General features: G+C 71.2%; 5 protein-coding genes across 5 annotated transcripts; 1 reads left to right on the top strand and 4 right to left on the bottom strand.

Moving 5' to 3' along the window:
* Positions 1-31: 31 nt before the first annotated feature.
* AURANDRAFT_65843 (hypothetical protein) lies at positions 32-11,170 on the bottom strand (the record flags this gene model as incomplete). Its single annotated transcript, XM_009040844.1, has 1 exon — positions 32-11,170. One exon carries the CDS (start codon positions 11,168-11,170, stop codon positions 32-34), a length of 11,139 nt encoding a protein of 3,712 aa, XP_009039092.1.
* A 1,472-nt stretch (positions 11,171-12,642) lies between these two features.
* Positions 12,643-13,140, bottom strand: AURANDRAFT_65842 (hypothetical protein; the record flags this gene model as incomplete). The annotated part of the gene is made up of 2 exons (XM_009040843.1): positions 12,643-12,948; positions 13,087-13,140. The coding sequence occupies 2 exons, from the start codon at positions 13,138-13,140 to the stop codon at positions 12,643-12,645; spliced, it is 360 nt and encodes a 119-aa protein (XP_009039091.1).
* Positions 13,141-14,345: 1,205 nt separating this feature from the next.
* On the bottom strand, positions 14,346-14,909 carry AURANDRAFT_5221 (hypothetical protein; the record flags this gene model as incomplete). The annotated part of the gene is made up of 1 exon (XM_009040795.1): positions 14,346-14,909. A coding segment is annotated over one exon (564 nt), but the record flags the coding sequence as incomplete, so codon positions are not given.
* Positions 14,910-15,298: 389 nt separating this feature from the next.
* On the bottom strand, positions 15,299-21,396 carry AURANDRAFT_65840 (hypothetical protein; the record flags this gene model as incomplete). Its single annotated transcript, XM_009040842.1, is given in 7 exon segments — positions 15,299-15,508; positions 15,535-15,565; positions 15,585-15,637; positions 15,759-16,202; positions 17,844-18,341; positions 18,409-19,098; positions 19,504-21,396. 7 exon segments carry the CDS (start codon positions 21,394-21,396, stop codon positions 15,299-15,301), a joined length of 3,819 nt encoding a protein of 1,272 aa, XP_009039090.1.
* A 167-nt stretch (positions 21,397-21,563) lies between these two features.
* On the top strand, positions 21,564-22,921 carry AURANDRAFT_65839 (hypothetical protein; the record flags this gene model as incomplete). Its single annotated transcript, XM_009040924.1, has 4 exons — positions 21,564-21,815; positions 21,899-22,314; positions 22,346-22,526; positions 22,580-22,921. 4 exons carry the CDS (start codon positions 21,564-21,566, stop codon positions 22,919-22,921), a joined length of 1,191 nt encoding a protein of 396 aa, XP_009039172.1.

Below are 22,921 nucleotides of genomic sequence, written 5' to 3'. Positions count from 1 at the left end.
TCGGGCGCGGGAGGGGGAGGGGCGGGGGTGCTCAGAGGTCCTTGCCGATTTGCTGGGACGGCCGGCGGGACACCTGGGCGGCGAAGAGCGGCGGGTGGTCTATGGTCTCCGTCGCGCTCGCGGCGCGGACGCCGTCGGGCCCGGGGTCCTCGTTGAGCTGGAAGCCCATGGCCTCGATCTCCGCGGCGTCGTCCGCGTCGAGCGCCGACGGCGGCTCGTTGAAGTTGAAGCCGACGCCGTCCGGGTCCGCCATGTCGTCGTGGGCCGCCACGGGCACGGCGGCGACGGACGGCGCCGCCGGCGCGGCGAAGGGGTCGCGGGGCGCCCCGAAGGGGTCCGCGGCCGCCGCGTAGGGCGCGGGCGGCGGCGCGTCGAACGCGCCGGGCGCGGCCTGCGGCGGCGACGGCGGCGGCGGCGGCTTCACGGCGGCCTGGTCGTCGACGGGGATGAAGGCCGCGTGCTCCTTGGCCGCGCGGTCGCCGTAGGCGTCGCCGCCGTAGCCGCCGTAGGCGTCGTCCTGCGACTCGCCGCCGTAGCCCTCGACGTCGTCGTCGACGCGGTAGTCGCCCGCGTCGCCCGCCTCGTTGTTGATGGCGTCGAAGCGCTCCTTGCGCGCCTGCTCCTTGGCGCCCTCGCGGTTGTAGAACCAGAAGGCGCCCGCGGCGCCGAGCAGCGCGACGACGACGCAGAGGATGATGATGAGCAGGCCGCCCGACGCCGCGTCCGCCGCCTCGTCGTCGCCGCCCGACGAGCCGCCGCCGGTCGCCTCCGCCTCGGCGGACTCGACGGAGGACGCGTCCCGGAGATCCTCGAGGGAGTTGCCCTCGGGCCCGACGGTCGGGTCCCGCGCCCAGCCAAGGGCCTCGGCGTACGTGGCGATGGACGCCGTGAGGCTCCCGTCCTCCGCCGCGGCCGCGAGCTCGGCGATGAGCGCGTTGAACGCGTCGTCGGCGCTCGCGAAGCCGTAGTCCGCGGGCGTGTCGATGGTCACGGTGAAGGTCGCGCGCGCGACGGAGCCGGCCTCGAGGCGCCGCCGCCGCGCGAGCGTCAGCGACACGTCCCCGACGTCGTCCTCGGAGTCGACCATGGTCAACACCTCCGTCAGGGCGCTCGACATGACGGCCGACGTCGTCGCGGCGTCGTCGACCATGGACTGGGTCACGTTCTCCATGGTGATCTCGCTGCTGACGATCGCGGCGACGTTCGCGTCCGAGTCCGTCGGCGCGGGCGCGTCCACGGTCGCCGCGGTCGGCGCCGGCGCGTCCACGGTCGCCGCGGTCGGCGCGGGCGCGTCCACGGTCGCCGCGGTGGGCGCGGCGACGGGGCTTGCCGTCGGCGCCGGCGCATCGACGGTCGCGGCCGTGGGGGCGGGCGCGTCCACAGTCGCTGCGGTCGGCGCCGGCGCGTCCACAGTCGCCGTGGTGGGCGCGGGCGCGTCCACAGTCGCCGCGGTGGGCGCCGGCGCGTCCACAGTCGCCGCGGTGGGCGCCGGGGCATCGATGGTGGCCGCAGTCGGTGCTGGGGCATCGACGGTCGCCGCGGTCGGCGCCGGCGCGTCGACGGTCGCCGCGGTGGGCGCCGGGGCATCGACGGTCGCGGCAGTCGGGGCCGGCGCGTCGACGGTCGCGGCAGTCGGCGCCGGCGCGTCCACGGTCGCCGCGGTCGGTGACGGGGCGTCGACGGTCGCCGCAGTCGGCGCCGGGGCATCGACGGTCGCCGCAGTCGGTGCCGGGGCATCGACGGTCGCCGCGGTCGGCGCCGGGGCATCGACGGTCGCCGCGGTCGGCGCCGGCGCGTCGACGGTCGCCGCGGTCGGTGCTGGGGCATCGACGGTCGCCGCGGTGGGCGCCGGGGCGTCGACGGTCGCCGCGGTGGGCGCGGCGACGGGGCTCGCCGTCGGCGCCGGCGCGTCGACAAAGCCGGCCGTCGGCGCCGGCGCGTCGACGAATTCGCCGGCCGTCGGCGCCGGCGCGACGCCGTCGCAGGCGTCGCAGGCCGCGGGGCACGCGTCCTCCGCGAGCGAGTCGTCCTCGCCGACGACCGTGCAGCGGTTCGGCGAATATTCGGAGACCCAGGTGCAGTCCTTCCAGGTCGTGCCCTTCTTGTACCAGGACTCGCTGTCGGCGCAATCGGCGCCGGCCGTCGGCGCCGGCGCGTCGACGAACTCGCCGGCCGTCGGGGCGGGCGCGGGCGCGGACACGTAGGCGTTGGCGGCGGCGAAGGGGCAGTTCATGCCGTCGTTCGACGACGTCTCGTCGGACTCGCCGACGAGCTTCAGCACGACGCCTTCCGCGGCGTCGCAGAAGACGTGCGAGCTGGTGTCGTCGCCCGCGTTCCAGCACTCGTCGGGCACGGTGATGGGCAGCTCGAGCTCGAACACGCCGTAGCCCTGGTTCGAGGAGAAGAGCAGGCTCACGGAGTAGGACGCGTAGGGGTCGTCGGCCGTCGCGTCGAAGTCGACGTACGTGTACGCGGCGCCGAACTCCTGGTTCTCGGACGTCGACTCCTGGCCGTCCCAGTCGAAGGTCGACGGCAGCACGGCGTACTTCGTCGGCTCGCCGCTGTCGCCGACGTAGATGACGACGACCTCGCCCTGCTCGCCGAGGCCCACGAGGTAGTTCGCGCCGACGACGCCGTCGACGACGAAGTCGACCTCGACGTCGTAGCCGCTGCCCAGCACGTTCTCGTTCTTCTCGACGAGCGCCGCGAAGTCTAAAATGGCCTCGGCGAAGAGGTCCTCGGACATGAGGAAGTTGTAGTCCTCGTGGAAGGCGGGCTCGTCGTCGCGGATGCCCTCGACCCAGTAGACGGGCTTCTCGCCGTCGCGGCCGACGTCCTTGGCGTAGTAGTAGTTGTCGAAGATGACCGCGCCCGCGTTCGGCTTCTCGACGACGAGCGTGCCCTTGCAGTCGTTGCGCTCCTGGTAGCCGTCGAAGAAGCAGAGCTTCGACGCGAACGACGCGACGGCCCAGTAGTCCGTCCCGTCGAAGTAGAGGGACGCCGCGTTGATGTGGCGCGTGAACCACGTGAGGTCGTAGACGAGCGTGTACTCGCCCGTGGTCATGTCGAGCTCGCGGACGGAGTAGAGGTCCTCGTTGTCCCACTTGAGCACCTGGACCGGGTTGCCGTGGGACGCGCAGTCGAAGGGCTGGAGCGGCGTCTCGCTCGGCGCCTCCGTCGGCTGCGGCGTCGGCGGCGTGAGCTCCTCGTTGTAGGGGCAGTTGAGGCCGTCGTTCGACTCCGCCTCGCGCGAGTCGGCGATCCAGGAAAGCGTGACCGCGTCGGCCTCGTCGCAGGCCGCGTGGCTCGACGTGTCCGTGCCCGTGTTCCAGCAGCCGTCCGGGACGACGACGGGCAGGGTGAGTTCGAAGATGCCGAAGCCCTGGTTCGACGAGAAGAGGACCCGCGGGTCGCCGTCGGAGCGCAGATAGGCGAACGCGGCGCCGAACTCCTGGTCCTCGTCCGTGTGGGGCTCGCCGTACCATTCGATGGCGCCCGGGAGCACCGCGTAGGCCTCGGGCTCGCCCGTGGCCGCGTCGAGGCGCACGATCAGGAGCTCGGCCTGCTCCGCGAGGCCGACGAGGTACGCGCCGGACAGTTTGCCGTCGTCGACGTAGACCTCGTCGTCGGCGGTCTCGATGAGCGGGGCGACGTCGAGCACGGCCTCCGTGTAGAGGTCGTCGGCGATGGCCAGCGACGCGTCGTCGTGGAAGACGGGCGCGGCGCCGTCGACGTCCTCGATCCAGTAGATGGGCTTGTCGCCGTCGCGGCCCGGGTCCTTGGCGTAGTAGTAGTTCTGGCGCACGATGACGCCGACGTTGGGCTTCGCCTCCATGAGGGGCTCGCTCAGGCAGATCTTGTGGCCCCGGTCGAAGGAGCAGAGCGACCCGTCGAAGGACGCCCAGAGGTAGTACTTGTGGCCCGTGGAGCCGTCGGTCTTCGTGAAGGACTTGTGGCGCAACGCCGCCGCGTTGACGTGGTCGCCGTCGAAGTAGCCCAGGCCGAAGAGGTACTCGTACTCGCCCGTGACCATGTTGAGCTCGCGGACCGTGTAGTAGTCGTCGTCGTCCGTCTGCATGACCTGGATCGGGTTCTTGTACTCGTCGCAGTTGAACTCGGCGATGGGCGACTGGGACGGCGCGAGCGTCGGCGAGGACGTGGGCCGGAAGAGGTTCATGGTGTCCGGGCAGTTCATGCCGTCGTTGCTGTCCGTCTCGTCCGACGGGCCGACCCAGTTGACGCGCTGCTCGCCCGCGGCCGTGCAGAAGACGTGGGACGACGTGTCGCTCCCCGTGTTCCAGCAGCCGTCGGGGATCTCGAAGGGCAGCGCGAGCTCGTACATGCCCGACCCCTGGTTCGACGAGAAGAGCACGTGAACGTCCTCGTCGTCGTCGAAGAACGTGTACGCGGCGCCGAACTCCTGGTCCTCCGACGTCTCCTCGCCGTCGCCCCAGACGACGTAGGTCCCGAGGACGGCGTAGGACTCGGGGTAGCCCGTGTCCGTGTTGATGCGGATCACGAGCACCTCGAACTGCTCCGCGAGGCCGATGAGGTACTTGCCGCCGTCGACGCCGTCGTCGATGTACGTGTTCCCGTTGATCTCGCGCACGATGCCCACGTCGAGCACGGCCTCCGTGTAGAGGTCCTCGGAGACGACGAACTGGACGTCGTTGTGGAACGTCGGCGCGTCGTCGAGGATGCCCTCGACCCAGTAGAAGCCGCGCTCCTCGCCGCGGCCGACGTCCTTGGAGTAGTAGTAGTCGTCGCCGAGGACCGCGCCGACGTTGGGCTTCTCCTCCGCCAGGGGCGTGTCGAAGCACTCCTTGCGCGTCAGGTCGAAGCCGCAGAGGTAGCCGCCGAAGGAGCCCCAGGCGTAGTACTCGGGGAAGTCGGCGTCCTGGTCGCCGAGGTACATGCCCACGGCGTTGACGTGGCCGTCGAACCAGTCGATGTCCCAGAGGACCTCGTACTCGCCCGTGGCCACGTCGAGCTCCGCGACGCTGTACATGTCGCTGTCGTCGTCCACCTGGAGCACCTGGAGCGGGTTGCTGTGCGCGGCGCAGTCGAAGGGCTCGATGGGCGAGAACGACGGGCCGCGCGTCGGCGCGGCCGACGGGACGAACATCTCGAGGTCGTAGGGGCAGTTCATGCCGTCGTTGCTGTCCGTCTCGTCCGACGGGCCGATGTAGTTGATGGGCTGCGCGCCCGCGGCCGCGCAGCCGGCGTGCGACGACGTGTCGACGCCCGTGTTCCAGCAGCCGTCGGGGATCGCGATCGGCAGCGCGAGCTCGTACATGCCCGACCCCTGGTTCGACGAGAAGAGCACGTGGACGTCGCCCTGGGGGTCGTAGAACGTGAAGGCCGCGCCGAACTCCTGGTCGTCGTCGAGCTCGCCGTCCTTCCACGCGACGTCGCTCTCGAGGACCGCGTAGGCCTCCGGGTAGCCCGAGTCCTTGTTGATCTTGACCACCAAGATCTCGAAGGCCTCGCCGAGGCCGACGAGGTAGGAGCCGTCGACGAGGTCGTCGTCGATCCAGACCTGGCCGTCGGTCTCGCTGACCGTCGCGACGTCGAGCACGGCCTCCTCGTAGAGGTCCTCGGAGACGAGGAACTCGACGCCCGAGTGGAAGACGGGCTCGTCGTCCAGGATGTTCTCGACCCAGTAGAAGCCCCGCTCCTCGTCGCGGCCGACGTCCTTGGAGTAGTAGTAGTCGTCGCCGAGGACCGCGCCGACGTTCGGCTTCTCCTCCGCCAGGGGCGTGTCGAAGCACTCCTTGCGGACGTGGTCGAACTTGCAGAGGTAGCCGCCGAAGGAGCCCCAGGCGTAGGCGTCCTCGCCCTCGGGCGCGTAGAGGCCCACGGCGTTGACGTGGCCGTCGAACCAGTCGATGTCCCAGAGGACCTCGTACTCGCCCGTGAGCACGTCGAGGCTGGCGACGCTGTACATGTCGCTGTCGTCGTCGACCTGGAGCACCTGGACGGGCGTGTTGTAGGCCGTGCAGTTGAAGGGCAGGATGGGGCTGAGCGTCGGCGCGAGCGTCGGCGCGGCCGTCGGCACGAAGAGGTTGTCGCTGTAGGGGCAGTTGAGGCCGTCGTTGGACCTCGTCTCCTCCGAGGGGCCCAGGCACTGGATGCTCGCCGTGGACCCGGCCGTGCAGACCACGTGGTCGTCGACGTCGTCGCCCGTGTTCCAGCACTCGTCCGGCACGACGAGCGGCAGCTTGACCTCGAAAATGCCGCTGCCCTGGTTCGACGAGATGAGGATGTGGGCGTCGTCGTCCTTGTCCAGGTAGTGGAACGCCGCGCCGAACTCCTGGTCCTCGTCGTCCTCGTCGCAGACGTGCCAGTCGACGGCGCTCTCGAGGACCGCGTACGACTCGGGGTAGCCCGTCGCCGTGTTGATGCGCACGACGAGGACCTCGAACTGCTCCGCGAGGCCGATGAGGTACTGGCCCTCGGCGACGCCGTCGTCGATCCACGTCTTGCCCGCCGCCTCGGGGAGCGCCGCGACGTCGAGGACGGCCTCCGCGTAGAGGTCCTCGGACACGGCGAAGAGCGTGCCCTCGTGGAACTCGGGCGACGGCGTGTCGATGCCCTCGACCCACCAGAAGTCGGTGTTGCCGTCGCGCCCGAAGTCCTTGGCGTAGTAGTAGTTGGACCCGAGGATCGCGCCGACGTTCGGCTTCTCCTCCGCGAGGGGCGTGTCGAAGCACTTCTTCTTCGTCGCGTCGAAGCTGCACAGGTAGCCCCCGAAGGACGCGTAGGGGAAGAACCGGCCGTCGTCGGCCTCGTAGAGCGCCGCGGCGTTGACGTGGTCGTCCCAGTACTCGATCGTGTAGACCTCGGAGTAGACGCCCGTGACGACGTCGAGCTCGCGGAGGCTGTACTCGTCCGCGCCGTCGTAGCGCATGACCTGCGTCGGGTTCTCGTAGAGCTCGCAGTTGTGCGCGTTGACGTCCGAGAGCGTCGGGCCGACCGTCGGCGCGGACGTGGGGACGAAGATGTTCGTGTTGAAGGGGCAGTTGAAGCCGTCGTTGCTCTCGGCCTTGTCGGACGGGCCGAGGCACTTCACGTCCGCCGTCGTCCCGGACGAGCACGCCACGTGGTCGTCGACGTCGTCGCCCGTGTTCCAGCACCCGTCCGGCACGACGAGCGGCAGCTCGACCTCGAACATGCCCGCGCCCTGGTTCGACGAGAAGATGAGGTGGCTCGCGCCGTCGCTGCCCAGGTAGGTGTAGGCGGCGCCGAACTCCTCGTCCTCGTCATCTCCCTCGTCGCAGACGTGCCAGTCGACGGCGCCCTCGAGGACCGCGTAGGCCTCGGGGGCGCCCGCCGGGTCGAGGCGCACGACGAGGACCTCGAAGCGCTCGCCGACGCCGACGAGGTACTTGCCGTCGACGCCGTCGTCGATGGACACCTCGCCCGGCTGCTCGACGAGCGGCGCGACGTCGAGCACGGCCTCGGTGTAGAGCTCGTCGGAGACGGAGAAGAGCGTGTCCGTGTGGAAGACGGGGTCGTCGCCGTCGAGGCCCTCGACCCACCAGAAGTGCTTGTTGTCGTCGCGGCCGACGTCCTTGGCGTAGTAGTAGTTGTCCTCGATGATGGCGCCGACGTTGGGCTTCGCGTGCTCCAGCGCCGTGTCGAAGCAGACCTTGTGGGCCGCGTCGAACTTGCAGAGGTAGCCCCCGAAGGACGCGAACGGGTAGTAGGCGCCGTCGGCGGCCTCGTAGAGCGCCGCGGCGTTGACGTGGTCGTCCCACCAGTCGAGCTCGTAGAGCTCCTCGTAGACGCCCGTGATCACGTCCAACTCCCGGACGCTGTACTGGTCGTTGCCGTCGAAGCGCATGACCTGGATGGGGTTGTCGTGCGCGTCGCAGTCGTGCGCCTCGACGGGCGTGCCCGCGGGCGCGGCCGTCGGCGCGGCCGTCGGCGGGAAGAGGCTCGCGGAGAAGGGGCAGTTGAGGCCGTCGTTGGACGACGTCTCCTGGGACTCGCCGACCTTGACGAGCTCCAGGAGCGTCGCGCCCTCGCAGAAGACGTGGTCCGCGACGTCCGCGCCCTCGTTCCAGCACGCGTCGGGCACGTCGACGGGCAGCGACAGCTCGAAGACGCCCGTGCCCTCGTTGGCGGCGAAGAGCAGGTGGAGGCCGCCGCTCGGGTCGCTGTAGGTGAAGGCCGCGCCGAACGCGGTGTCGCCGTCGTCCTCGTCGCCGCCCCGCCAGTCGACGTACGACTCCAGGACCGCGTACGCGCCGGGGTAGCCGTCGTCGTCGACGCGCGCGATGAACACCTTCTTGTCGTAGGCGAGGCCCACGAGGTAGGTCGCGGTGACGCCGTCGAGGACGAGGCCGTCGTCGTCGACCTCCGTCACGGGCGCGACGTCTAAAACGGATTTCGTGAAGAGGTCCTCGGAGACCGCGAAGCGCGCGTCGTCGTGGAACGCGGGGCTCGAGCCCGCGATGCCCTCGACCCAGTAGAAGGACTTCTCGCCGTTGTTGCCCGGCTCCTTGGCGTAGTAGTAGCGGTCCTCGACGATCGCGCCGACGTTCGGCTTCTCCTCGGCGAGCGCGTCCGCGAAGCACTCCGCGCGGTCGACGTCGAAGTAGCAGAGGTAGCCCTGGAAGGAGCCCAACGCGTAGAAGGGCCCGTCGCCGGCGTAGGAGAGATCGAGGAGCGCGACGGCGTTGACGTGGTCCCCGAAGTAGTCGATGTCGAAGACCTTGGAGTATTCGCCCGTGTACAGGTCGAGCTCGCGGACGCTGTACTCGTCCGTGTCCCCCCACTGGAGCACCTGCACGGGGTTGCTGTGGACGTCGCAGTCCCAGGGCTCGATGGGCATGAACGACGGCGAGTGCGTCGGCCGCGGCGACGGCCGCGGCGACGGGAGCTCCGTCGGGGCGTACGTCGGCGCGGGCACGGGCGTCCGCGTGGGCTCCGGCGACGGCACGAGCGTCGGCGTCGGCGTCGGGTCCGGCGCGGGCGCCTCGCTGGGCTCGGGCGTCGGCGTTTTCGTCGGCGCGTAGGACGGCTCGGGCGTCGGCGTCGGCGTCGGCGCGGGCGTCGGCGTCCGGCTCGGCTCGGGCGTGGGCGCGGGCGTGGGGACGGGCGTCGGCTCGGGCGTCGGCGACACGGTGGGCGCGTAGGACGGCTCCGGGCTCGGCGGGTCCGTGGCGAAGATGTCGCCGTCGGGGCAGTTCATGCCGTCGTTCGACGACGCGTCGCGGCTCTCCGCGCGCCACCGGAGGTCGACGTCCGGCGACGCGGCGCAGGCGGCGTGCGTCGACGAGTCGAAGCCCTCGTTCCAGCAGGCGTCGTCGATGGAAAAGGGGAGCACGAGCTGGAAGAGGCCGTAGCCCTCGTTGCTCGCGAAGTAGATCTCCGTGAGCTTGCCGTCCGTGGGCTCGTACGCGAACGCGGCCCCAAAGGCCGTCGTGCCCGTGTCGCCGTCGTAGTCGCCCCAGTCCACGTCGCTGTCGAGCACGGCGTACTTGTCCGGGTAGCCGCTGTCCGGGTCCACGTGGACGACGAGGAGCTCGTAGTCCTTGCCCAGACCGAAGAGGTACGTGCCCGAGGACTCGCCGTCGACGACCAAGCCGTTGTCGCCCTCCTCCGTGACGGCGACGAAGTCGAGCACAGCCCCCTCCCAGAGGTCGCCGTTCACGGCGAAGTTCGTCTCCGTGTGGAACCGCGGCGCGTCGCCGTTGATGCCCATGACGACGTAGATGACGTCCTCGCCGTCGCCGAGATTCTTCGAGTAGTAGTAGTTGTCCCCCGAGATCGTGCCCACGTTCGCTTTGAGCTCAAGATCTTTCTCGAAGCAGAACGCCTCGGAGTCGTCGAAGCGGCAGAGCTTCTGCTCGAATTCGCCGAACGCGTAGTAGCCATGGTCGCCGCCGTCGAAGAGCGAGATCGCGTTCACGTGGCCGTCGAACCAGTCCAGGGAGAAGATCTGCGTGTACTCGCCCGTGTCGACGTCGAGCGTGTTCGCCGTGTAGTGGTCGTCGCCCTCGCGCTCCAAGACTTGCACCGGCGCCGCGTAGAGGTCGCAGTCCCACGCGTCGACCCCAAAGTCGGCCCAGCAGACGTCGCCGCTCGGGCAGGGCGCGCCGCTCGGCTCCTTCGTCGGGGCGAGGGTCGGCGCGTAGGTGGCGTAGACGGACCAGAAGACGGGGCAGTTGAGGCCGTCGTTGCTCGAGGCCTCGCGCGAGTACGCGAGCCATTCCAACGTTTCGGACGACCCGGACGCGCACGCGCTGTGGCCCGACGTATCCAACCCCGAATTCCAGCACGCATCGGGCACGGTCACGGGCAGGTCCAGCTCCAGCAACCCGTAGCCGTCGTTGGACGCGAAGTACGCGCGGCGGCCGCCGTCCGCGCTGTGGTACGCGAACGCGGCTCCAAAGGCCGTCTCCCCACCTTCTTCGGCGTCGCCCCAGTCCACGGACGTGTCGAGGACGGCGTACTTGTCGGGGTAGCCGGTGTCGTCGAGATGGATCACGAGGACCTTGTAGTCCTGGGACAGGCCCAGCAGGTAGGTGCCCGCGGCGTCGTCGTCGTCGACGTAGACCCGCGCGCCGGAGAACTCGTCGTCGGACGCCGCGGCCTCGTCGAGGGGGATGACGTCGAGCACGGCCTCCTGGAAGACGTCGTCGGCGATGGCGAGGATGGGGTCGGCGTGGAACGTCGGGTCCGCGTCGTTGATGTCCTCGACGAAGTAGACGAACGAGTCGCCGTCGTCGTCCTCGCCGGTGTTCTTCGAGTAGTAGTAGGAGTTGCCGACGATGGTGCCGACGTTGGCGCTGTACTCCAGGGGCGTGTCGAAGCAGGCCTGGCCGCTCGCGTCGAAGCGGCAGAGGAAGCCCGCCATGGACGCGAACGTGTAGTACGACCCGCCCGGCGTCTCGTACATGGCCGCGCCGTTGACGTGGCCGTCGAACCAGTCCATCTCGTAGACGAGCTCGTACTCGCCCGTCTGCGTGTCGAGGTAGCGCACGCTGTAGTGGTCCTCGTCGTCCCGCTCCATGACCTGGATCGGCTCCGGCGACGCGACGCAGTCCCAGGCGGCGACGGCGTCGGCGTCGTCCCAGCAGACGTCGTCGCAGGAGGCGGCGCTCGTTTTCCCGTGCTGGAGCGCCAGCGCCAGCGCGGCGAGGGCCCGCCGGGGCACCATGGGACTGCGCCGCTCCGGGGCCGCCGAGGAACGTCGCCCGGGGCTGCCACAGCCAAGAAGCCGCACGGCCTTGCTGCCAGATTTTTGGCGTCCCCCGCAGCTTCCATATCCAGATTATGCAGCGTTGTTGGTGTTCTAGTTAGAGGTAGTTTGATGACTAGGGGATAGACGATGACTAGGGCGTACTGTGAGTCACGTAGAGCGTAGAACTGTCTTTAAAGTCAGCAGGCTCAGGCAGGTGGTGGGTCTCGTGTCCGCGTCGCGGGGGGTCTCGGGGATCGCGTCGCGCCGCCGGGACCGACGCCGCGCGACGGGCGTCTGTCGGACGTGTGCGCCGGGCGCTGGTCGGCCTGGCCGCGCCATCGGACGTACATCTCACGCTCGGGACACGTGAGAAGCCGGCACAGGAGCGCTGGCCCAGCCCTCGACCCCCGGCGGAGTCAGCAGGCTCAGGCAGGTGGTGGGTCTCGTCACGGTGTCCGCGTCGCGGGGGGTCTCGGGGATCGCGTCGCGCCGCCGGGACCGACGCCGCGCGACGGGCGTCTGTCGGACGTGTGCGCCGGGCGCTGGTCGGCCTGGCCGCGCCATCGGACGTACATCTCACGCTCGGGACACGTGAGAAGCCGGCACAGGAGCGCTGGCCCAGCCCTCGACCCCCGGCGGATAAACCTAGTTAGCCGGATAACCTAGCCATCGCCTCAGCCTGAGTCGCCAAGCCGATCGAGGTGCTGGTCGGCGTCCAGTGGTAGCGACGCGCGCGGCGCGCACAGGGGCCGCCCTCAAGCCGGGGGAAGTGGTCAATTTGCGTCGACGGAGCGACGGGCGAAGTTTCGCGGGGCGACGACGTCGGCGAGCGGCGCGCCACGGCGGACCGCCTCAAGTGGCCGCCGTTCGTCCGCGCCGTCGACGGGCGCCCCCCGCCCCTCCTCCGGGACGAGCGGGGAGCGCCTCCTCACCCCCGCGGATCGTCGCCGTCGCGCCGCCCGCCGTGCCCGGGCGCGCCCGGCGCGGCGGCGGCGCCGAACGGCCGGCTCCGGCCGTTCGGCGGCGAGGCTCTCCACGCCCCCCGGCCGTCGCGAGAGGGGAGGACACGTCGCTTCGCTCCGCCCCTCGAATCCGCGCGCGGTCCGCTCACCGTTTCCCCGTTTCTCGCAGGTCGTCAAGATGGTGTACGATCCTTCCCTCGCCGCCCTGGCGAAAACGTACAACTGCGAGAAGATGATCTGCCGCAAGTGCTACGCGCGCCTGCCCCCCCGCGCCAAGAACTGCCGGAAGAAGTCGTGCGGGCACACGAACCAGCTCCGCCCCAAGAAGAAGCTCAAGTAAGCGCGGCGGCCCCCGACCCGCCGGCTTGTTCGCTCGCCGTTTAATATTTCCCAAACCCAGTCTCCTTGTGTGTGGAATCCCCGGCGCCCGTGCGAAGCCGGGAGAGTCGACGACCAGACAGGCGTATGTACACGAGCGGCGACCCCCTAGTCCTCCTTCGAAAACATCTCCGCCTTGAAGTCGTGGACGTGCTTCATGAGCATGTCCGCGGCGAGCTTCTGGATGACGACGCTCCAGAGGTCTACCGTTTTCCTCGCCGCGCCGTCGAGGTACTCGACGTCGATGTGCGCGAGGAGCGGCGAGATGTGGCTGTTGTCGAGCTGGCCGAGCGTCTTGCCCGTGGCCTTGAGCGCGACCGTCTCGCAGACGTCCTGGACGGCCGGCAGCACGGTCGAGAGCACGGGCGTGTCCTCGAGGGACACCCAGGTCTCGAGGAACAGCGTCTTCCCTCGCTGCAAGAGCGAATACCTAACCAAGGGGGAGTCAACGCGGTCTTTGTCGCGAAATCCGAGCCGGAGCACGCCCGCGGGGAGTTCACAGTCTCGAGAACTCCGAACACGCCCAAGCGCGTCACGAAAAAGGATGCGGACGCGGCCCGCGCGCTCGCTCCGCACGTCGTACTCGGGAATATCCTCGGTCTCCATCGTCGATGACCAAGCGGGCTGCGCTGCTTGAATATTTTGTTGAAGCACGGCAGCCCGGGTCGACGCGATGGTCAGCTCTGAGGAGCGCTCGTTCGTCAATCAAATTGTCCGCTATCACGCGTCGGGCGGCGACCTCGACGCCCTTTATTTCTTGACAGGCGACGTTGGTGTCGAGGATGACCCTGAATCCGACCATTCGATCATCCATGATGGATGGACGCGCCTGTATTATGCAGCGCAAGAAGGGTGGTGTTCGGTCATAGTTTTCCTTCTCGAACAGGGCGCCGACGTCAACTTGGGCTGGCCATCCAAAGGCAAGACGCCACTGCACAGCGCCTCTTTTCGCGGCCGGACCGGGTGCGACGCCGCAGTCCTGCTGCTCGACGCGGGCGCGCGGGTCGACGATCGCGACTGGACTGGCCAGACCGCGCTCCACATCGCAGCCTCGAACAATCTCGTCAAGAGGTGCAAGCTTCTGCTGAGTCGCGGCGCGTCGCTCGACACGCGCAATGACGCCGGCCGAAAACCCCAGGCCCGCGCGCTAGACAGCGGCCGCGCGAACACGGCCGACTTCCTCGCCGCCGTCCGCGCCGCGGGCGGCTGGACGGCCCACGTGGCCGCTCGGCGCGCCGACCGCGCCGAGCTCCTCGATTTCCGCCGGGCTTTGCCAACGCTCCGCCGCTACGGCCCCTGCGCCGAGCGCGTGCAAGCGCGGCTCTTCCTCGACGCGAATGTCCCCGACGACGTCTTCGTCCTCGTCCTCCAGTTCTGGCGCAGCGATCGCGATTTCTAATACACGACCGAATGCGATAAATTCCCGGCTAGGCGACGACGCGCTGGGCCTCCTCGGCCTCGGCGCGCTTCTCGGCCGCGCGGCGCTCCTTGCGGTGCTCGTCCATGTCGTCGATGGCGATGGCGCGCGCGAGGCGGCCCGCCTCGTAGCCGCTGTTCTTCTTCGTCGCGAGCCGCTCCTCGCCCGCGTCGGCCTCCTTCTCGGCGGCCTGGGAGGCCATGATGACGTCCGTGAGGCACTGGTTGTCGTCCGTGAAGAAGTCGCTGTGGTCGCGGTACTGGCGCTCGAGCTCCTCGAGCACGAGGACGTACATGGGGCAGAAGGCGCGGTCCGCGCCCGTCCGCGCGAGGATCTCCCGGTAGGGCGCGTAGGTCGCCAGCGCGTGGATGGGCGACAGGACCTTGTCGAGCTGCATGAAGGCGACGTGCGTCGCCCAGACGTCGGCCTGGTCGAAGATGTGCGTCGCGTAGACGACCGACGCGCCGCGCGCGGCGCACTCGCGCGTGAGGTAGTCGAAGAAGCGCTTGCGCGAGAAGATGTCGAGGTCCGCGGCGAACTCGTCGATGACGCAGAGGCGGAAGGGGCGCAGCAGCTTGAGCATGATGCGCACCTTCTTCCGCTGGCCGTCGGAGCACTCGTGCATGCGCCAGTCGAGGTTGATGCCCAGCACGCGCACGAGCTCGTCGCGCCGCTCGAGGTTCTCGGCCTGCCACTTCTTCATCATGTCGCGCGCGGCGATGTCCATGGAGAAGGGCTCGATGCCCTCGAAGCCCGTGCGGCGCCGCTTCCAGACGCCGCCGAGGTACGCGACGCCGTTCGCCTGGTCGTGGGGCGTCGCGTTGCCGTTGATGTCGAACTCGTCGTGCTCGAGGCCCAGGTAGATGACGCCCGTGAGGATGCGCAGCAGCGTCGACTTGCCCGCGCCGTTGGCGCCGACGAGGATGACCTTGGCGTTCGGCGGGATGACGCAGTTCAGGCCGTTGATGTTCTTGCGCCCGCCCGTCTCGTAGGCGAAGGTCAGGTTGCGGATGTTCACGACGGGCTTGTCCGACGCGTCCAACTCCATCTGCGCGGCCATGGTTGGGGTTGGTGCGGCGCGGCTGGCGGCGTCTGAGTCGATGAGGTCTAATGAGGTGCTGACGAGGCGATCACAGCACCGTCTACCGGAAAACCCAACTTTCATGCAACTAGGGGCCTTTCGTACACCTGCACGCGCACGCACGCGCGCACGTAGACCTACTCCTCATGTCTCAGCGAGTAGGGGTAGCTCCGCCCGTCCCTGTCGCAGCCGGGGACGATGTTAGAAGACCGTCCCACCGTACCCCCGCGCGCGGCGCGGCCCTTTGCTTCGAAACTTCAACTTCGCTACCCGCCTCCCCCCTTGGCGCAGTCCAAAGCGCGGCGCGTCTGGTCCATGAGGCCGATGTGGCCGGCGGCGACGGAGGCGGAGGCGCAGATCTCGGCTTTGCACATCTGCGCGAGGAAGGCCTGGACGTTCCAGACGCAGGGGTCGACCTGGACGGGCTTCCAGCGCGGGTCGTCGAAGTTCTGGTAGAAGAACCAGTAGATGAAGCCCTACGACGCCGGCGGGTTTCGCGCACGCGCGCGGCCGCGCGGACGCGGCGCGCGCGCCTGCATGCGCGCGTCGAACTTGCGGTGGAAGGGGCCCCAGCCCGCGCCGTTCCAGCCCGTCTCCCGGTCGACCTGCCAAAGACGCGTCCGTCGGCGTCGGGGGGGGGGGGCGAGGACCGGGCGCCGGGCGCCGCGCGGTGGCCGTCGAGAGCGCCGCGAGGAGCGCGTCCCGGAGCGCGGCGCTCGGCGGGACGGCGGCGAAGGCGCCGTTCATGGCGCTGTGGGCGCCCCGCGTCGTGATCACGTGGCCCGCCGCCGCGCAGTCGAAGATGGGCCGCAGGCGCTCGACGTCGTCGACGTCGAAGTCGTTGTCGACGACGGCGACGGCGTCGTAGTCGGCGAAGCCGAACGCGTGGAGCTTCATGAACTCGCGGGCGCCGCAGCAGCCGCCGCTCTCCAGGGGGACGCCGGGGCTGAGCTGCGGCGGCGCGACCCAGTCCGCGTGGCGCACCTTGACGCCGCCCTCCGCGAGACGCCGCGCGACGCCCGCGTCGATGGGCTCGCGCTGAAGGTCGCGGCGCGGCACGACGAGGATGACGTCGACGCCCGCGCGCCGCCCGAGGGCGGCGAGCTTGAGGCGGTGGCCCACCGCGGTCCCGTTGTCGCAGCGCGTCCGGTTCGCCTCGCCGCACGTCGCCTGCGTGGCAATCGACCGGTGGAACGCCCCGTCCGGCGAAAACGTCAAACCTCTCTATCTCGGTCAATTCGCAGTCGATGCGGCTGATTTTTGGACGCATCGATGGCTCTCGTCGAGTTCTCGAAGCACGGCTGAAGAGCGTGCGTCGAAACGGTCGCATACTCGCACATTGACGTCGGGTTGAAGATTTGAGTTCCGCGCCGCGCGTCGCCTCGAGCGGCACGTGCGCGTCGAAGACCGACGCGATCGCGACCTTCTTCGCCGCGCCCCGCGCGCACGTCGACACGTCCAGGCACGCCACCTCCCGCCCCCGCGACGTGCACCGCCGCGCGTCCGCCGCCTCTTCCTTCCACCACGGCGTCCCGCCGTGGTTCCCGCAGGCGAAGGGCGCCAGGAACGCGAGCCGAAGCGCGAGGCCCATCGCGGTCGTCGCCGCAACGCGGCTGCGTGCTTTGCGCCCGGCCGCAGTGATGAGCCGACGTGCAGCACCAAAACGACGCGCTACTTAGCACGCCTCCATCATCACGGGCGGCTGCTTGTCATACGTCAACATGACGGCATCATTACCGCGCGGCGGAGGAGCGCTGGGGCCGTGTTTTTCAAAGCTTTGCAGCGCATTGCGCTGCTCCTCGTAGCCCATGGTGCGCGCCTTCGTCACCGGCGGCAACAGAGGCCTGGGCCTCGAGTGCGTCAAAGTCTGCCTGGAGCACGGCTGCGAGCTCGTCTTCCTCGGCTGCCGGAACCTGCAGCAGGGGCGCGTGCTCGCCTGCGAGCTCGCGAGCACCTACGGCGAGCGCGTCGAGGCCGTCGAGCTCGACGTCACGGACGCGGCGTCGATCGCGCGCGCCGCCGCCGCCGTGGCGACGTCGAACGCGCCGAACTACGCGGGCCACAACGAGATCGAAGCGAAGACCGTCGACGTCTTCGTCAACAACGCCGGCGTGCTCCTGGAGAACTACCAGGACGGCCTCCGCGACGAGGCCGCGCGGCGCACGCTCGCGGTCAACGTCTACGGCGCCATCGACGCGACCAATGCCTTCCTGCCGCTCCTCGGGCCCGGCGCGAAGGTCCTCAACGTGTCGTCGTCGGTGGGGACGCGGACCCACGGCCTGCTAACCAAAAGCGACCGCGCGGCCCTCGAGGCCGCCGACCTCGACGAGTCCCAACTCCGACGGGTCGCGGCGTCCTTCGTCGCCAAGTTCATGGACCCGGGCCACGCCTACTGCCGCATGGCGACGCCGGCGTACGGCGCGTCGAAGTGCCTCCTCAACGCGTACACGCGGCTCCTCGCGCGCGACCGGCCGGACCTCTTCGTCAACGCGTGCTCGCCCGGCTTCTGCAAGACGGACATCTGCGGGCCCAAGGGCTCCATGGGCGGCCGCGAGCCCAAGAGCGCGGCGCTCGGCGCGACGGTCTTCGCCGCCGCGCTCTTCGGGGACCTCGGCGCGGGGCGGACCGCGACCTTCTTCAAGGAGGGCTCCAAGCCGGGCACGCCCCTGAGCGAGGCGACGTCGACGATCGAGGCCTGGGTCGCGGAGCCGCAGCCGGAGGCGGGGTAAGCCTAGTTTAAGCGAGCGCGGAGAAGATCGCGGACAGGTCGTGCTGGTACGGCGCCGACCGCTGGGGCGGCGGCGCCGCGACCGCCGGGGGGCGCCGCGCGGGCGCCGGGGGCGCCTCGGGCGCCGGGGGCGCCTCGGGCGCCGGCGGCTCCTCCTTGCGCGCCATGCCCGCGCGCTTCAGCGCGCGCCGCTCCTTGGCCGTGAGCTGCGGTTCGTCCGCCGCCGCCGCCTCCTCGGCCGCCGGCGCCTCGGCCGCCGGCGCCTCGGCCGCCGGCGCCTCGGCCGCCGGCGCCTCCTTGCGCGCCATGCCCGCGCGCTTCGCCGCGCGACGCTCCTTCGCCGTGAGCTGGGCGTCGTCGGCGCGCGCGTCGTCGCGGTTGAGCGACAGCAGCTCGGGCGCGGGCGCCTGGAGCGCCGCGCGCTTGGCCGCGCGCCGCTCCTTCGCCGTCGTCGGCGGCGCGTCCGCGTCGTCGCCGGGGCACGCCGCGGGCTCGTCGGGCTCGTCGCCCCGGAAGGGCTTCGGGACGACGATCTCCGCCTCGCGGGGCTCGTGGGAGTACTTCTCGAAGGGGTTCTCCTCCTGTGGACACGCGGCAGATGATCTTCGTGAGGTACGCGGCCGGGTTCTCGAACTTCTCGCGGCCGACGAGCGACGCGTACTCCGTCAGCGCCGCGTGGGCGACGCGGCCGCTGCGCCGCTGGAGCAGGCGGCGCACGCCGTCGTCGACCTCGTCGCGCCGGAGCTGGCCCGACGCGACGAACTCCTCGAGCACGCGGTCGACGGTCTCCTCGACCTTTTTGGACTGGTGCGCCCGGTGCTCCGCGAGCTTGCCCTTCTTGGCCTCGCGGCCGCCGCCGGCGCTGCGCTCCACGTTGATGCGCCGGCCGTCGATCTGCGCGTGGTGGAGCGCGACGCACGCGTAGAGCGCCTCGGCCGTCTCGCACTGCACGAACGCCATGCCCCGAGATTTGCCCGTCTTCGCGTCCGTGAGGAGCCGCACCTTGAGGGTCCCGGGCACGTCCTGGGACGTGAAGAACGCCTTGAGGCGCTCGGCGGTCACGGAGAAGCCGAGCTGGCCCACGAAGGCGACGAGCGGCGCGGACGACGGCTCGCGCGGCCGCTTCTTGGAACTCTTCGCGCCGCCGCCGGCCTCGCCGCGCGCCGCGGCGCGCTTCGCCGCGCGCCGCTCCTTGGACGTGCCGCCGGCGGCCGCGGCGTCGAAGGCCGACGTCGTCTTTGTCGGCGCCGGCGCCGCCTCGCCGCGCTCGGCGGCGCGCTTGAGCTTGCGCCGCTCCTTCGCCGTGAGGCCGCCGTCGGACGGCGCGGCCGCGGGCGGCTTCGGGTAGCATCCGACGGCTGCTTCGCGCCGGCCGCCTCGCGCGCCGCGGCGCGCTTGGCCAGGCGGCGCTCCTTGGATGTGAGCTCGGCCATCGATGCTCTGCGCTTCGGGCCCACACCTCGCAAGAGTTGTCGCCGGAAGCTCTACTTAGTAGAGCTCTGGCTCCTCAAAAGTCTCCTCAAGTTGCCGGCATAGTGCCGCGCGCGCCGCCGCCGCCATCGCTCCTCAGCGGTCGATTGATGTTCCGCTTTTTGGTGTTCCCGAAGCCTCGGCCCCTCACGCGTCCCGAAACCAAGGGGCGCGTACGACGGCGTCGATGGCGCCGAGATCGGCGGTGGCGGATTCGTCCGTCGTTCGTACGCGGGGCGACACCGGACGATCTTGTGTGCAGTTTTTTTAAACGAGGTGGTGGGGGTAGTCCCGCAGCGGGTCGACCTTGGCGCCCTGGGCGCTCGGCCGCGGCGTCACGGTCCTCGGCCGGAGCGTGTTGCCGAGCGACGCGAGCTCGCGCGCGAGCTGCGCGCGGAACGCCTCCGCGGCGTTGCGCTTGGCCTCGGCGTCGGCGAGGATGGAGTCGCGCTCGCGCTGGACGCTCCGCGCGGCCGCCAGCAGCTCGCGCGCCGTCGGCTCGCGGTCCGCGGAGACGTCCGCGGGCGGCGCGGCGGGCGGCGCGTCGTCCGGCAACGTCGGCCGCGGCAGGCGGCAGCGGACGAACGCGTTGAGCTTGCGCAACGGCCCGCGCCGCGGCGCGCCGTCGTCGCAGAGCGCGTCGAGCTCGCGCACGCGGTCGACGACGCGCGTCGGCGGCGGCGTTTTTCGAGAAACGGGCTCCTCGGGTATCGGCGCGGGCTCCGGCGCTTCGCGCCGCGTCGCGTTCGATTGGCCGCCGCCGTCGCAGGTGACGAGCCAGGCGCCGAGGTCGAAGGTCCAGACGTCGCGCTGCGCCACGGGCAGGGACCGGTGGATCTCGTCGGCGACCATGGACCCGAAGGGCGCGAACTCAAAGTCCGCGCGCGCCGCCTCCGCTCCGACGAACGACGTCGCGTCCAACCGAGGCCGGCCCGCCGCGCCGTCGAAGCCAAAGGCCGCCGTCCCGAGGAACGGGTAGGCGTCCGTGACCTCGACGGCGACGACGAGCGTCGACGCGGCGATCGTCGCGCTCTCGAAGGTCACGCCCAACCGGGGGACGGCGTACTTCGCGAAGCGGCCTTGTAATTCGAGGTCGAGCGACGCGAAGCCGCCGGGCGCCTCCAGGGCCCAGTCGCCCACCTCGACGGCGTAGGCCAACATCTTGGCGCCGGGCCGTAAAGCGTCGACGAGCGCCGGCGTCGGCTCGCGCGTCTCGACGCGGTGTAAGGGCGGCAGGCCCGCGCCGAAGTCGACGGACGCCTCCAGCACCTCGAAGGACCCGTCGTAGTAGGCCATGGTCTCCAGCAGCACCCCCCGCGCGCGCTCGCTGACGTGGCGCCGCAGGCCCGCGGCCCAGATGGTCTCGAGGGACCGGCGCGCGAAGAGGAGCGACGCGAGCCAGTCCGCCGGCGCCGGCGGTGCGGCGGGCGCGTCGGCCACCGCGGGCACATCATCGCCGCCGCCCGGCGCGGCGGCGGCGTAGAGCGCGGCGGCGACGACCAGATAGCGCAGGACGGCCATGATCCGCGACGCGGGCTTGGCGTCGCGCGGCTTCGACGCGCGTCCGATCGCGAAGGCGAGCACGGCGAGCGCGACGCCCGAGCGGCGCTCGACCGCGCGGCCCACGCGCTCCGCGGCGGCGCCGAGCCGGCCGGCGAGGGCGAGACCCCGGAACACGAGGTCCGCGGGCGGCGGCGCGGTCGTGCCGTTCGCGGGCGCCGCGGCCCGGGGCGCCGCGCGCGTCGGCGCCGCCGCGGGCGCGGGCGCCGCGGGCGCGGGCCGCGGCGCGGGCCGCGCGGCGGGCCGCCGCGTCGGCGCGCGGCCGCCAAGGGTCTTGACGAGGTCCCCGGCGCTCTCGAACTTGGACGACGACGCCTCCAGGGCCTTGGACGCGCGCCGGAGCGCCTTCGACGCTCGGCGGGTGGCGACGCCCGTCGCGCGCAGCGCGCCGCCCACGAGCAGGTCCGGGATGCCCGCGCCGCTCGACCGCTGCTCGTTCGTCGCGCCGGCGCCGCCGCCGGCCCGCGGCGGCGACCCCCGCGCCGCCGCGCCGCGCCAGGCGGCGGCGTAGTCGAAGTGGGCGCTCATGGGCTCGCTGAAGAGCGACGCCGGCTCGGCGGCGGCGGCGTCGAGGAGGCACAGCACGAGGGCGCCGCGCGCGCGCATGGTCGCGACGGCGGCGCGGCCGGTCGGCGGGCTGGGCAGTTCCGACACCGATCTATCTCGGAGAGCTGTTCAAAGCTACGCGCTCCTGCGTCTGAGATCGCCCGATCGGGCATTTTCACTATCTCGGCAAAAAGCCACACGAGCAGTTCGGGCAGCCCCACACGAAGATGGCGCGCCGCGACGCCTACGTCGTCGCGGCCGCCGTCATCGCCGTGCTGTGCATCTCGTCCCTGCGCCTGTCCACGTCCCGCAGCCGCGCGGCGCCGCCGCCCGTGGCGCACGCGGCGGCGCTCACGGAGCTGGGCCTCGTCGCCGAGCGCCTCGCGACGACGGCCGCGCGCCAGGAAAAGACGCTGGCGTCGCTGGCGTCGTCGGCGTCGGCGACGCGGAGCGCCGTGGCGGCCTTCGAGCGGGGCGACGTCGCCGACGGGGCGGCGGCCGCGCGCGCGGCGCCGAGGAGCGCGCGGCCGCGCGCGGCGCCGCGGAGCGCGCCGTCGCCGAGGCGCTGGCCCGGGCGCCGTCCGCCGCGGCGCCCGCGGCGGACGGCGCCACCGTCGACGGCGCGCGCGCGCCGTTCGTGTTCGTCGCGGGCCTCGAGGGCACGGGCCACCACTGGTACAAGTCGCTCTTCGAGCAGTGCGGCCGCCGCTGCCGGCCGTCGCTCGTCGGGCCCCTCGCCTGGCAGCGCGCGGCCGCCGTCTTCAACTCGAAGATGGCCGCGGACGCGCCCGCCGCGGAGCTCGCCGCGGCCGCCGCGGCGCGCGAGGCGGGCGAGGGCCCGGGCGCGACGACGTGGATCCTCAACGCGCTGGGCGGGCGCAACGACGACGCCATGGCCGCGCTGAAGAAGCGCGCGCCGCTCGCCTGGACCGAGGGCGAGGGCATGGCGTCCTACCCGCGCGCGCCGGCGCCGCGACCGTTTTCTTCTCGGCCGAGCGTCGCTTCGCAGGAACTGGTGGGGCACGCCGACGCCGGACCACAAGGCGCTCCAGATGCCGAGCCTCGGCGCGCTCGCGGACGCGTTCCGCGACGGCGCGCCCGCGGCGGCCCAGCTCCGCGTGTCTCTCGCGACGCGAGACGCCGCGGCCATCGTGCGCTCCGTCTGCGACAAGCGCAACTTCGCCAAGTCCGTCCGCGGCCGGCGTTCCGTGTTGTTCCAACTTTTTTACGCGCGCGTTTCCAGGTCGGCGGCTGCGCGTCCGAGGTCGCGATCCTCGCGCTCGGCGCCGGCGCGCTCGCGGCCCAGGTCGACGCGCTCCCGCCGCCGCCGCTCGCGCTCTGCGACCACTTCGCCTTCGAGGACCTCGCCAAGGGCGACGCCGCCGCGCTCGCGCGCCTCGGGCCCTTCCTCGGCCTCGACGACGCCGGCGCGCTCGCGCGCCGCGTCAAGGCGCCCCACACGCCCTCCGCGCCGGGGCCCAAGGACGCCAAGGGCCAGCGCGACCGCGCGACGCTCGTCGCCCAGCTCGCGGCCGCGCAGGACTCCGCCGTCGCCGCCTGCGCGCGCCAGCGGCGGCGCGCGTAA

Source organism: Aureococcus anophagefferens, assembly GCF_000186865.1.
Source record: "Aureococcus anophagefferens unplaced genomic scaffold AURANscaffold_17, whole genome shotgun sequence".
Classification (NCBI taxonomy): Eukaryota; class Pelagophyceae; order Pelagomonadales; family Pelagomonadaceae; genus Aureococcus; species Aureococcus anophagefferens.
The sequence above is the reverse complement of the archived record's forward strand: the minus strand, read 5'-3'. Positions and strand labels throughout refer to the sequence as shown.